This window comes from Phyllostomus discolor, chromosome 2, assembly GCF_004126475.2.
Source record: "Phyllostomus discolor isolate MPI-MPIP mPhyDis1 chromosome 2, mPhyDis1.pri.v3, whole genome shotgun sequence".
Classification (NCBI taxonomy): Eukaryota; Metazoa; Chordata; class Mammalia; order Chiroptera; family Phyllostomidae; genus Phyllostomus; species Phyllostomus discolor.
In genome coordinates this window covers 165,204,362-165,216,757 of record NC_040904.2, presented here as the reverse complement: position 1 = coordinate 165,216,757, position 12,396 = coordinate 165,204,362, and the positions used below count along the sequence as shown (strand labels likewise).

The 12,396-nt window shown below is 44.3% G+C and overlaps 1 protein-coding gene and 1 pseudogene across 1 annotated transcript in view; one reads left to right on the top strand and one right to left on the bottom strand.

Annotated features, from left to right (window-relative positions):
- Positions 1–12,396, top strand: part of SLC4A8 (solute carrier family 4 member 8) — a 76,133-nt gene that overhangs the window by 51,783 nt on the left and 11,954 nt on the right. Inside the window, 5 exon segments of the mRNA XM_028532177.2 lie at positions 496–609; positions 3,317–3,478; positions 4,282–4,533; positions 10,153–10,221; positions 11,351–11,524. Of these exon segments, the coding sequence (XP_028387978.2) occupies positions 496–609; positions 3,317–3,478; positions 4,282–4,533; positions 10,153–10,221; positions 11,351–11,524 (771 nt within the window).
- LOC114514288 lies at positions 5,307–5,422 on the bottom strand (annotated as a pseudogene).

Genomic DNA, 12,396 nt, shown 5'->3' with positions numbered 1-12,396 from the left:
TGAGTAGGGTCATCAGAGAAGATCTTAATGGAGGAGATATCTGAGTGAGACTGAAGGAGGTAAGGGAGTTACCCAGGAGGTTGCTGGAGAAAAAACATTTGAGGTGGAGGGATGAGCAAGTACAAAGACCCTAAGGTTGGAGCGAGTCTGGCGTGTTTAGGAAATGGCAGGGAGGTCTGTGTGCTGAAGCAGAGTGAGTGAGCGTGCGGGCATTAGGAGCTGGGGTCGGAGAGGCGATGGTGCCAGTGTGTGTGGGCCTCATAGGCCAGCAAGCCTTTTGGGTTTTTTAATCAGTGAAATGAGGAACCATCACAGGGTTTTGGTGGAGGTATTAACTTGGGTGTGCTAACATATTCTTTTGTTTAAATATGCTTGTATTAATTCAAGTATAAAATCAAAGCATTCTTCTGAGGATTTTTAAAACTTCTACAGTGTTAATTATTTTCTACTCCATGCAACCTACTCAAACACTTTTCTAATCCTTTTGCATGCCAGGTACGCTCCATGGTGAGTGACTTTGCTGTTTTCCTCACAATCTTCACAATGGTGATTATTGATTTTTTGATTGGAGTCCCATCACCAAAGCTTCAAGTTCCCAGCGTGTTCAAGGTAAGCAGATCTCAGGGTACTTGGCACCCTCATGTAATTTCATAGAATCTGGTCCTGAGGTAATTTCCAAGGCCTCTTTCCACATCCTAAATTGCAAGTTTCGCAGTCCTCCAAATCTGGACCTTACTCTTCGTAACTTACTTTTCAGAGAAGCGAACTCTTCAGGCTTGGCTATGTTCAAGTCAGCAAGGAGCAAACCTAAGTTCATATAACAAGCAAAAAGTATTACTTATTATCACAGTGCCACTTAACTGGTTTTATTGTTAAAGTTTAAAACAATGGAATATGCACGTTTGTATAAAGGCATACCAGTTACTGTGGAAATGTGGGTCTCTGGCACAAGTCTGGTTACCAGCACTTTCGCTGAGCACCAGCTGTTTGAGGGAAGGACGAGAAAGCCGGATGTCGGACCCGGGCCCCTGCCTGAAAGGATCTTGCCAGCTGAGGAGGTGAGCTTGCCGAGGGGCCTTGTCCAGAGTCTGGGGCTCCTGCCAGAGTAACCACAATATCTCTTCAACCCTATTTCATTGTTTGCATAACTTTCCCTAATCACTAATATTTTTCCAAAAACCTATGTAAAACATAAAATAAATGATCACTGTGTGGTATTTCCGATCTAATTCTGCTTGGAGGCACTAACTGAGTAAACAGAAAAGATAGAAAAGCTGGGCTCAGCTACACGGATCCTCACAGGGTGGGGAGGAGAGAGAAGCTGGCTATGCTCAGTGACTAGGGGGGTGTTCAGAAAATGAGCGGATGGGAGAGGCTGGGAAGGGAGAAAAGACAGGAGTAAAGGCAAGCTGGGACTTGCAAATGGCCTTTGTCTTCCCTTTCTCTCTCTCTCCCTGAAGGAGACTTGAAAATTTTTTATTTTATTTTGGTAAATTTGCTGAAATGCCACCAGTTAGAAACTTATGAATTAAAAAAAAACACCCGCTTTAAAAATGTAATGCCTCCAAGACCGCGTCGTTCCCATTTGTGTGAGTGAGTGCACACTCAGCTCTCTCTCTGATACCAGCTCAGGGCAGCCCTGCAGGAGGAATGGGTTTTGTGTAAAGTAAGGAATTTGAGAGCATTAAGCGGCCCTTGAAGTGGATCCCTTATGGGTAGGCTTAAGACGGAAGGCACTGAATTTCTGAAACATCTGGGAAGGAGGTGTCTGGGACAGGGGAGAAAGATAAGAAAGGGAAATGGGAGAACGTCAAAGAAAACGTTCTCTGGCTGGCCTTGCTTCTAGGGAGCAGAGAAGAAATTTTCTTCCTGTGCCCTTCCCTGCTACTCCACATGGCTCCAGTGACTGAGCCCCAGCGACTGAGCCCCAGCCTGCAGGCCAGTGCCTTTACTAACGGCTTACCTTAGGTCGGGGTTTAATAAGGTTTTGTGTTGGCCTGACAGTTTACTTACCACTGAGAACATTATTATTAAGGAGAGTCTATAAACTTTCAGAACTCAACCCATTCATAATTTGGGACTTGCTGACATTATTGAAGAGTCTTTGAACCCTAGAGTCATGACCAGCATGGAACCAAGTACTTTGGACATAACAGTCTTTGCTTGGTTTGTTGAGTTTGGGTCAATTCTGGGCCCATATGTGTTCCTCGCCTTTTATCCTCCATCACTACTTGCCAAACAACGTGAACTTTTCTTCCTCAGAGTGCTTTGGAAGGGGAGGCAGAGGTTCAGGATCCAGTAGAGTTTGGGTATGTGATGAACGCCCAAACAAGGTTTAGGAACAGCATGGTCTCACAGGGGCATCGGGAGGGTCCTGGATCGAACAAGTCCCCAGGGTCCGCAGTCTTAAGTTCCTCTCTTAAGTCCCGAGTGCCCAGGCCTCTGTTGCAGTGATGAGGGGAGAAGGACCCTAAACCAATACAAGCGGAGCCCATGAGATTCCTGGCACCTGCCTCTACTTTGCCTTTACTTGCTCTGTAGACACACCTTACATGGAGGAAGAGAGTCAAAGTTATTTATATTTATCTTTAGAAGTTATTAAATTATATTGGACAATAAATTTTGTTGTTAATTATATTTTACTTGAGCTAATGTTGAGATTAAGTTGCTTTCTCTGTACATAGGGGTTTGGGGAGTAGGGGAGGAAGTGAAGAATTAATGAATGTTTCATAAAAAGTTGATAATTGAGGATTGACTTTGAGCAAGGTCGTGGGTTTCCCAACAAGTTGCTGTGCACTGCAGTGCTGCAGAGCAGAGCACAATGGTGGGCTAGTTCCTGGAGTGTGTGTGAAGAGCAGATGGGAGTTTTCTGAAATATTAAACAGTATAGAGTAATTATATTGAGTGGAGTGCTTTGGTAGAAAGGAAAAATTAAAGATCCCAGAGTGCGATGAAGTGAAAGTTAGACATTCTTAAGGTCTTAAGTAAGCATGAGATTGGGGAGTCAGATGCCAACTTGGACAGGCTGGCTCTGGATGGAGTCAGGCAGAATGCCCGGAGTGAAACTGGAGGTAAGGAAGCACATGTGTGTGCAGGAGAAGATAGGTGGGCAAGGGAAATGCGTGGAAGTCTGTCTTTCAAGTAAACAGCACGCACACTGAAAAGAAAGAGTTGCCGTGTTCCATGGCTTTTTTTTTTAAGGATTCTCATTCAGGAATAAAAAGAATTGTGGATATTGTGATTCAGTTTGATCCGTTTTACCCAAATGATTATAGTTAGCTTAAAATACACAAGTAAACCTTGCTTTTTCCCTTAGCCAACAAGGGATGATCGCGGGTGGATTATTAGCCCCATCGGTCCCAATCCCTGGTGGACTGTGATAGCCGCGGTGATCCCGGCGCTGCTCTGCACTATCCTAATATTCATGGACCAGCAGATCACCGCCGTCATCATCAACAGGAAGGAGCACAAGCTCAAGGTAAGAAGAAGTTCTGACCTGGAAGGACTGATGGCATCCTGTTACATTTGTAAAAAGCCTAGGGTAAATCCATTTAGACCAGGAACTGTAGACCCCGGATAAAAGGAGTCATGGAAAGAGCCCATAAGAGGTTTCTACGGTTTCCCAGTCCCTACAGTGGAACACGATGGTATGACACAAACGAAGCTTGGGCTCCATTAGTCTCCCGCCAAACCTGTGGGGAAGGGAGCAGGCAGAGTTCCTAGTGGTCCTTACATAGCCACATGCTCTGGGTCAGGCTCATCTTCCTGAGGTTCAGGTCAGGGCTTGGGCCACTGTGTCCTAGAGGCCGGTAGTCTCCCATTGCTGTCCACTGCTGGGGCTTCCAGACTAAACCGTGAGCCCACGGGTCCTACAGAGGTAAGGAGGTTCCAGTGCATGTACTATTGAGTGGGTCCATGCCTTCATCCCTGTCCTTTCCTTACTTAGGAAACATGCAGATTTGGCAAGGATCTAGAAGTGTGTTGTAAGAACCTAGTAAGGACATTTATCTTCAACCCCTATAGTGTCTACCATCTAGAATGGTTAAGATGTGGCTTGATTGCTGGTTACTCTGCCAAGAACGGATTGATCTTTGAATGTGGGAGACTCAGAGTGAGCTCTGGGGGCACTTGAATAAAGAATGGATGTTGGCATGCTTTGGCCAGGCTAAGGTTTCCCTTTTTCCTCTCTGTTCCGTCCAAACAAGGGGTGGGGGGCTGGAATACTCTTAGCTCACTGTTCTATGCCTTACCGATGGTGACAGACACCGTGTTTCCCCACAGAAAGGCTGTGGTTACCACCTGGACCTGCTAATGGTGGCCATCATGCTGGGCGTCTGCTCCATCATGGGCCTGCCCTGGTTTGTGGCTGCCACGGTCCTGTCCATCACACATGTGAACAGCCTCAAACTGGAGTCCGAGTGCTCCGCTCCTGGAGAACAGCCCAAGTTCTTGGGCATCCGAGAACAGAGAGTGACAGGCCTTATGATTTTTGTGCTGATGGGCTGCTCAGTCTTCATGACGGCTATATTAAAGGTAATCAATCATTCATTCACTCGTTAGGTGATATATTGAGTGCCTGCTTTGAAAATAAGGAAGAGCTTATTCAAGTGGCCTAAGACAGATAAGATGTATTAAAAAGTTAATTAAGAAAACAAGCATAATAATTAGAGAATATAACTGATAAAGGAAATATATAGTTGTCCACAGTGCTGTAAAGAATTAGGGGGCACCATCTTGGTTAGTGTGGATGGAGAAGTCCTCTCTAAAGGGCTGGTGTCTGAGATGAGATGGAGCCAGCTGTGCCGTGGGCAGTGGGAGATGGCAGGGGGAAGGCAGAAAAGCAGCCTAGAGAGGCCCTGGGGTGGGAAGGGTGATACATGTTCTAGGAAACATCCGGGCCGTGTGACTCAAGGATGCTGGGTAAAGACAAAACATGGTGAGGTGAGACTGAAGGGTGAGCGGGGTGCATCCTGCAGGGCCTTGTTGACAATGATAAAGGTCACCTTTGGAGGTTTTTAACTGGAGAGGGACACAGTCCACTTAGTGTTTTAAAAAGATCACTCTGGCTGATGATTAGAGACTAAGTTTTAAGGTTGGGTTAAAAATAGAAGCAGAGAGACCAGTGAGGCTATTACAGGCAAGAGACAATGGTGGCTTGGCTAAGGGAGCTGGTAGTAGGGATGGATAAAGGCCATGTCTTCTGTATATTTTGAAGGCAAATCCAAAGGTCTTGGTAGGTATAGAATGGGGTGAGGAAAATGGAAAAGTCAAAATGCCTACTAGGTTTCTCATTTGACCACATGGGTGGAGAGCGATGGCATTCAAGGAGGTGGCGATGCCTTGACCATATGCATGGTGTTAGGCCCCAGAGCCTCTTCCATCCTCGTCAAGAGAAGTGCTAACCTCTCCTTTCATACAACACCGAGAGTGATGTCATCTAAGACGGAGAAGACTGCATGAAGGAGGAAGTGATTTCGTGAGAGGGTGAGGGCTGTGGTCAGATTTTGAGTGCAATATTCAGGAAGCATCTGAGTGAAGAGGCTAGAGGAGGGTTATGGACTAAAATTGTAAATGTGGGAGTCAACAGCATATAGGTGGTACTGAAAGCCAAGGGAGTTGATTAGATCGCTCAGAAACAGAATCTGAGGAGCTCCATGGGTCGAAGTTGGATAGAGGAGAAGACAGCAACAGAGACGCTGAAGGAGCTGCCAGAGGTGGGAGGGAAACCAGGAGGGTGTGGTATCAGGGAAGCCATGCAAGTGGCATATATTAGGTAGAAGGGATTGGGCAGAAACTAAAGGATGAAGACCAAACAAAGGCTATTGGACTTGGCCACATGGAGGCCTAACGTGACCTGGAAAGGGCAGATACAGTAGAAAAGCAGGGCAGAAGCTGAGTTACAGGGGGCTGAAGAGTAAGTAGCAGGTGAGGAAGTTAAGAGTGTGAGCAGGCAGCTCTTTCAAGAGACTTATCTATGAAGTGGAATAGAAAAATGGGCAGTGGCTGGTGTGAGATTTGGGGTTAAAAGGGGTGTTTTGGAAAGATGGAAGATAAACAGAAGAAAAAATTTGTGTGTGTGGGTGGAAGGCCTGCATCTGAGATAAGGAAGGCCCTGTGGCCGTGGCCCCAGCCCCAGCCATCTGGACCACTTATGTCCCTTGCCTCCAGTCCCCCTCTTTTTGGTGAATCTTTGAACACCCCAGCCTGCACTGCAAATGCTATTTAAGGGTGAGGATTGAGAAGGATGGAAAAGGAATCTGCACTGTATTCCTGTCCCCTTCCTTCCCACTCAATCTCGCCACCTCTCCTCATTCCCCTCACCCACTCCCACTCGCTGTCCCCAGCCCTACCCTGTCCCTCATCTGGTCTAGGTGCCCGCGGGAGAGCCCAAAGATTGCTGCTCCTCCAGGACTGTAGCCACAAAGTTACAGCGATGGGCATGGCCCGGCCTTCCTATAGCTCTCTCAGAGGGTTCTTCAGAAAACCCTTCAGTAGTTCTACAAACCAAGTTCGCGCCAAGTTGAGATGTCTACTCACTCTAGAGCTGGAACAACATAAAATCCCATGGGGATTTTCTACTTCTGAGAGGGATTATGTTTGGGAACATTCTTTACCTCCAGAATAAAAGCAAGTTGAGTTTAGTCTTTTTAAAAAATATATATATTTTTTAAGCCCTGGCTGGCATAGCTCAGTGGATTGAGCGCAGGCTGGGAACCAAAGTGTCCCAGGTTCGATTCCCAGCCAGGGTACATTCCTGGGTTGCAGGCTATAACCCCCAGCAACCGCACATTGATGTTTCTCTCTCTCTCTCCCCCTCCCTCCCTTCCCTCTCTAAAAATAAATAAATAAAATCTTTAAAAAATATATATTTTTATTTATCAATTTTTGAGAGGGGGAGAAAGAGAGAGAGAGATTGATTAACTGATTTGTTGTTCCAGTTATTTGTGTAGTCATTGGTTGATCTTTGTATATGCCCTGACTGGGATAGACCCCGCAACCTTGGTTTATCACGACAATGTTCTAACCAACTCAGCTACCTGGCCAGGGTGAGTTTAGTCTTCAGCTGTGAGACTTCCCTTGTCTTGGTTCTATACGTCTCATTCTCCTAACTCATAGAGATGGTCTAAAAATTACCTGGATTAATAAATGTGATCTGAGAGGTGTGTATGTGTATACTTAAATGCAATATAATAATGTTGATATTTCTCCCCAATCATTCCTTCTGTGATAAGATACTGTACCTCTCCACTCTTGCCCTCAAGGCTTATTAGCAAAAAAGGAAACTTTTAAAGTCCATGTTAAAATGCGTCAAATCCCTGAGGAGACAATTGTGTGATTACAAAAAGTTTAAAAGGTGCCTGTTTTAACTCAATTAAAAAGTGGGCGTAAGACCTGAGTAGACACCTCTCCAAAGAGGACATACAGGTGGCCAATAGACATGAAAAAATGCTCGACGTCATTAATCATCAGAGAAATACAAGTCAAAACCACAATGAAATACCACCTTCCACCTGTCAGAAAAGCTGTCATAATTAAGTCAACAAACAAGCGCTGGCGAGGATGTGGACGGAAGGAACCCTCGTGCACTGTCGGTGGGGATGCAGACTAGTGCAGCCACCATGGAAAACAGTGTGGAGGTTCCTGAAAAAATTAAAAATGGAACTGCCTTATGATCCAGGGATTCCACTTCTGGGTGTATATCCAAAGAAAGCCAAAACACTAATTTGAAAGAATATATGCACCCCATGCTCATTGCAGCATCATTTACAATGTAGAAGCCGAGACAGAGAAGCAACCCAAGTGCCCACTGATAGACAAGTGGATAAAGCAGCTGTGGTGCCTGTATACAGTGGAACACCACTCAGCCATGAAAAGGAATGAAATCTTACTGGTTGCAACAGCGTGGATAGACTTAGGGAATATTATGCTAAGTGAAATAAGCCAAAGACAAATACCATATGATCTCGCTTATATGTGGACAAAACAACAAAACAAATGAACAAACAAAACAGAAACAGACTTATACATAAATTAACAAACTGATGGGGGCAGCGGGGAGGGGTGTTGGGGGACAGGGTAAAACAGGTGTTGGGATTAAGAAGGACTAATTGGTAGGTACAAAACAGGCATGAGGATGTAAGATAAAGTACAGGGAACATAGTTAATAATATTGTAATAACTGTCTATGGTGCCAGGTGGGCACTTGAATGATCAGAGGGAACACTTTGTAACCTATATGAACGTCTACCTGCTGTCTTACACACCTGAAACTAATACAAAGTGTTGAATGCAAACTGTAATCAAAAAATAAAATGAGGTATCGGTTTTGTAAAAGAGGGACATGTGTGTCCAGTAATGAACTGTCAGAAAGAGAAACTGAGAAAACAACCCAAGTGCCCATCAACAGATGAGTGGATAAAAAAGTGGTGGTACAATAGAATGTTACTCAGCCATAAAAACAAATGAAATCTTACTATTTGCGACAACATGGATGGACATAGAGGATATTATGCTAAGGAAAATAAGTCAGAAAAGGACTAAACAATGTGATTTTGCTTATATATAAAATCTAAAGAACAAAATAAGCAAGCAAACAAAACAGAAGTAGACTCATAGATACAGAGAACAAACTGAGGGTTGCCAGATGGGAGAGAGGTTGAGGGGCTGGGAGAAAAAGGTACAGGGATTAGGGGTGTCCAACCTTTTGGTTTCTCTGGGCCACACTGGAGGAAGAAGAGTTCTTTTGGGCCACACATTAAATACACAAACACTAATGAAAACTGATGAGCAAGAAAACCCTTTTAAGTAAATTTATGATTTTGCGTTGGACCTCATTCATAGCCACTGCTGGCCTGCATGCGGCCCATGGGTTGGACACCCCTGGGAGATGTGCTAAATGACAGTTACAAAACAGTTACAGGGATGTAGAGTACAGCACAGGGGATATAGTCAATAATGTTGTAATAACCATGTATGGTGCTGGGTGGGTACTAGACTTATTGGGGGATCACCTCATAAATTTCATAATTGTCTAACCACTATGCTGTGCATCTGAGACAAATATAAAATAATATTGAGGCCAGGCTTGTGTAGCTCAATGGATTGAGCGCAGACTTGTGAACCAAAGGGTTGCTGGTTCAATTCCCAGTCAGAACACATGCCTGGGTTGTGGGCCAGGTCCCCAGTAGGGGGTGTACAGGAGGCAACCAACTGATGTTTCTCTTTCCTCTTTTTCTCCTTCCCTTCCCCTCTCTCTAAAAATAAATGAATAAAATCTTTTTAAAATAATAAAATAAAATAATATTGAATGCTAGCTATAATTGAAGAATAACGTTTAAAAAATGAAAAAAAATACACCTTACTTCTCTTGCTAGTAAAAAAAGGGTGTGTGTGTGTGTGTGTGTGTGTGTGTGTGTATCCCCACAGAGGAGGAAGAGCCAGATAGGGGTAAAACATGAGGCCTGTGATTTAACCAGGACCAGATCACACTTACATGTAATCATTTCATTTTAGAGCAAAATGATTTTTATCATACTGTTTTGCTTCTACTTCTGAATCATGAAAAGGCAACAGAAACTAATACAATGTTTTAAAGATTTTTTAAAAGATTTTATTTACTTATTTTTAGAGGGGAAGGAAGGGAGAAAGAGAGAGAGAGAAACATCAGTGTGTGGTTGACTCTCACGTGGCCCCCACTGGGGATGTGGCCTGCAACCCAGGCATGTGCCCTGACTGGGAATCGAACCTGCGATGCTTTGGTTCGCACCCCACACTCAATCCACTGAGCTACGCCAGCCAGGGCAGAAACTAATACAATGTTTATGATGTGATTTTGTGAGTTCCATCTTTTTTTATTTAAAAAAATATTTATTTTTAGAGAAAGCAGAAGGACAGGAGAGAAACATTAATGTGTGAGAGAAATATCGATTGGCTGCCTCTTGCACACTCCCAAGGGGAGGCCTGGCCTGCAACCCAGACATGGACCTGACCAGGAATCAAACCTGCGACCTCCCACTTTGGTGGGACAAAGATTAACCCACTGAGCCATGCCAGTCAGGGTGTGACTTCCTTCTTGGAGATGTAGAAGTTGTTATAGTCTCGAGTGTGTTGATACCAAGTGTGATCTCTCGTCTTTCTGCCCTTTGCCTTCAGTTCATCCCGATGCCGGTGCTCTACGGGGTCTTCCTCTACATGGGAGTGTCTTCACTGCAGGGGATTCAGGTACTGCAATGCCCAGCCAGGGCAGTGTCTTCTCCCTGTGAGCGCGCTCATCCTTTCCGGGGTGGGACCGCTCTAGTACAAGCTAGTTCTTGAGAAACCTTTTCCTAGTCTTGCTGGTTAAGCTATTTTAGATGTTTACTGTATTGGGCAAAATATAGCCATGTTGGCATAAGGTTACAGGGACTTACAGGGTAGCCTGCCTCAATGTTATGGTTCCAGCCATTTGTTATTTTTTTCAACAATTTATTAGACACATTAAATACTAGGTGCTTCGTCAGATGCTGATAATCTTAGATGTGAAATGTTGGTCAAGAACCAGAACTGGCTTCCACACAGGGGAGGTGCTAGTTTTAGTGCCAGGCTAGAGTGTGAGAGAGGGGCCCTAACTGGGGTGTGTTGGTGAAGAGATCGGGGAGCAGTGGGAGCTGCTCCAGAGAAGCGCGTGGTACTTTCCGGCACACTCTGCCGTTTCCCATCTACCAGCCCGGTACTCTGAGTCCTTTGAACAGAGGAACTCAGGAGCTCGTCACTGATTACTTGGGTACCCCAGATGATATCAAGACTTAGCAGCTTCTACTGTTGATGGCTGGTTCCTCTTTGTTTTTGTGGAATGTCCAGTGGCCATCCTTGCACACCAAGTTGTAATGTGACTCTGGACAGCTCATTTAATCTCTCTAGGCCTGTTTTTCATTTTATAGAAGGAAGGTCATATTTTCTGTCTCTGGGATGTTATGAGGTTTCATCTTATGTTTTTACTATAAATATTGATGAGAATCTCCAAACTCCTTTAATAACCAGGAAGAGATTTGGTTTTGATAACAGAAAGATATAATTGCCTTATTTTATTTTCAACAATCCCTAAGAAAGAGCTCTCTCAGGAGCCACAGTGTGGGATAGAAAAGAGAAATTTCAACCTAGAATTTAAAAAGATGAATTTTAAAAGTGACTTGTCTCTTACCAACCTTTGCCAAATTACCTATTCTCTCTGAGACGCAGTCTGCATTTCTGTCTAGTGGAAGTGGGGTTGCCCGCCTTTCAGAGCGGGTGATGTGAGAGACACAAAGGGACCCAACAAGTTTCTGACCCAGAGAAACTTCCTGAAAATAAGTTTCCAGTCCCCTTCTTTCAGTTCTTTGATCGTCTGAAGCTCTTTGGGATGCCTGCGAAGCACCAGCCAGATTTCATTTACCTTCGGCACGTGCCGCTACGCAAAGTGCACCTCTTCACCCTCATCCAGCTGACCTGCCTTGTGCTGCTCTGGGTCATCAAGGCGTCTCCAGCTGCCATCGTCTTCCCAATGATGGTGAGTTTTAAAAATTATTATATTTTAAATTGTGGTAAAATATACATAACATAAAATTTACCATCTTAACCATTTTTTAAAAGGTTTTATTTATTTATTTTTAGAGAGGGGAAGGGAGGGAAAAAGAGAGGGAGAGAAACATTGATGTGTGGTTGCCTCTTGTGCGCCCTCTACTGGGGACCTGGCCCTCAACCCAGGCATGTGTCCTGACAGGGGATCAAACCGTGACCGTTTGGTTCGCAGGCTGGTGCTCAATCCACTGAGCCACATTAGCCAGGGTCCATCTTAACCATTTTTAAGTGTATAGTTCAGTGGCATTAAGTGCATATATATTGCCCCCATCCATCTCCAGAACTTTTTTACCTTGTAAAACTGAAGCTCTGTACCTGTTAAATAGTAACTCCCCATTCCCTCCTCTCACCTGCCCCTGGAAACCCCCTTCTACTTTCTGACTGTGAATTTGACTGCTCTAGGCTCCTCATGTGAGTGGAATCTTGTAGTATTTGTCCTCTTGTGATTTGCTTATTTTGCTTAGCAAAATATCTTCAGGGTTCACCCATGTTGTAATATGTGTCAGAATTTCCTTCCTTCCTTTCTAAATGATGAATAATATTCCATTATCTATATAAACCACAGTTCGTGTATTCATTTATTGATAGGCACTTGAATTCTTACACCTTTTGGCCATCGAGACTAACGCTTTGACTGTGAGTAGTGGCAACAGGAAACAAATGCCTGTTTGTGTCCCTGCCTTCAGTTCTTTTGGGTAAATACCAAGAAGTGGGATTTCCAGGTCATATGATACTTCCATTTTTAATTTTTTGAGGACCTGTTATACTGGTTTTCATAGTGGTTGCACCATTTTATATTTT